This window comes from Cyprinodon variegatus, unplaced genomic scaffold, assembly GCF_000732505.1.
Source record: "Cyprinodon variegatus isolate N-32 unplaced genomic scaffold, C_variegatus-1.0 Scaffold1349, whole genome shotgun sequence".
In the NCBI taxonomy this organism is placed as follows: Eukaryota; Metazoa; Chordata; class Actinopteri; order Cyprinodontiformes; family Cyprinodontidae; genus Cyprinodon; species Cyprinodon variegatus.
In genome coordinates this window covers 18,323-19,337 of record NW_015151802.1, presented here as the reverse complement: position 1 = coordinate 19,337, position 1,015 = coordinate 18,323, and the positions used below count along the sequence as shown (strand labels likewise).

The following is a 1,015-nucleotide window of genomic DNA, read 5'->3' as shown; positions in this document are numbered from 1 at the left end:
AGGCTGCCGGACCTGAGCGGGCCCCGCCATGGCCCGCCAAGGCTGCCGGACCTGAGCGGGCTCCGCCATGGCCCGCCAAGGCTGCGGGTCCTGAGTGGCCCCTGAGGGCTTTAGGCTCCTCTGGGTTCTTACACAGTTTAATTCCATATTGATAGAAAGTTTCTGAACCATCTGGACTCTTCTATCTTCAGGAATGAATCCAGATGTTCTGTCTCTCTCCTGGTTCTGGTTTCATGGATTTTTCATACTAAGGTTTATGTTTCTACATCAGTAGACGACACATTAATTATAAAGGTTATTATTTATTTTTTTATTGGTATTTTAACAAGCAGCTAAAGGAGAACTGTGGAAAAGTCAAGTCAGACATGAAAGCTGTGTAGGAATCCTGGAAACCTGAACTCTGACGGGTCAAAGGTGTTTCCTGTTCGGACCCGTGGCCGCCTTATGGACCAGAACCATTTAGTGAGACACCAATTATTATCCAAAGCAATGGGGCAGCGGCGCGGCGCCCTCTGCTGGCTGACTATCAGAATGCAGGTCCAGCAGAGCTGTGTGGAACCTGGAGGTTTCCCTTCCCGCATGCCGGTACCCCCCCCACTCAGGGCCGAGCTGGGAGGAGACGCGGTCCAGATGTTTCTGTGATCTTTCTTCTCACTGATGTTTCTTCCTGCAGGACGACTGAAGCTGACGGCCTGAGGGACGCTGAGAAGTCCAGGGAGACGGCGGGGTGTGGGACAGCAGCCAGAGGACCGTCCTCTGGAATCAACATTTCTACTGTCAGAAGACTGGACCTTACAGAGCGGGTCAGAATTGATCTGTGAGCGGAAACCATGATGAGGATGATGATGATGATGATGATGATGACGATGATGACGATGATGACGATGATGATGGACCGCCGAGACTCTGAGGACGCGTCTCCTAAACTGAACCCCCATTGCTCTTCCTATTTTCTCATGTTGCACTTTAATTTAGGTCGTTTTCTGAGTGACAGGTTTTTCTTTGAGGCCGACGG

General features: G+C 50.9%; 1 protein-coding gene across 2 annotated transcripts in view; it reads left to right on the top strand.

Annotated features, from left to right (window-relative positions):
• Positions 1-1,009, top strand: part of kifc3 (kinesin family member C3) — a 48,328-nt gene extending 47,319 nt beyond the window's left edge. For both annotated transcript variants that reach the window (XM_015402441.1, XM_015402442.1), the window contains one exon: positions 674-1,009. In XM_015402441.1, the coding sequence (XP_015257927.1) occupies positions 674-682 (9 nt within the window). In that variant the 3' untranslated portion in view covers positions 683-1,009. The remainder of the gene's footprint in view (positions 1-673) is intronic.
• The last annotated feature ends 6 nt before the right edge of the window (positions 1,010-1,015 follow it).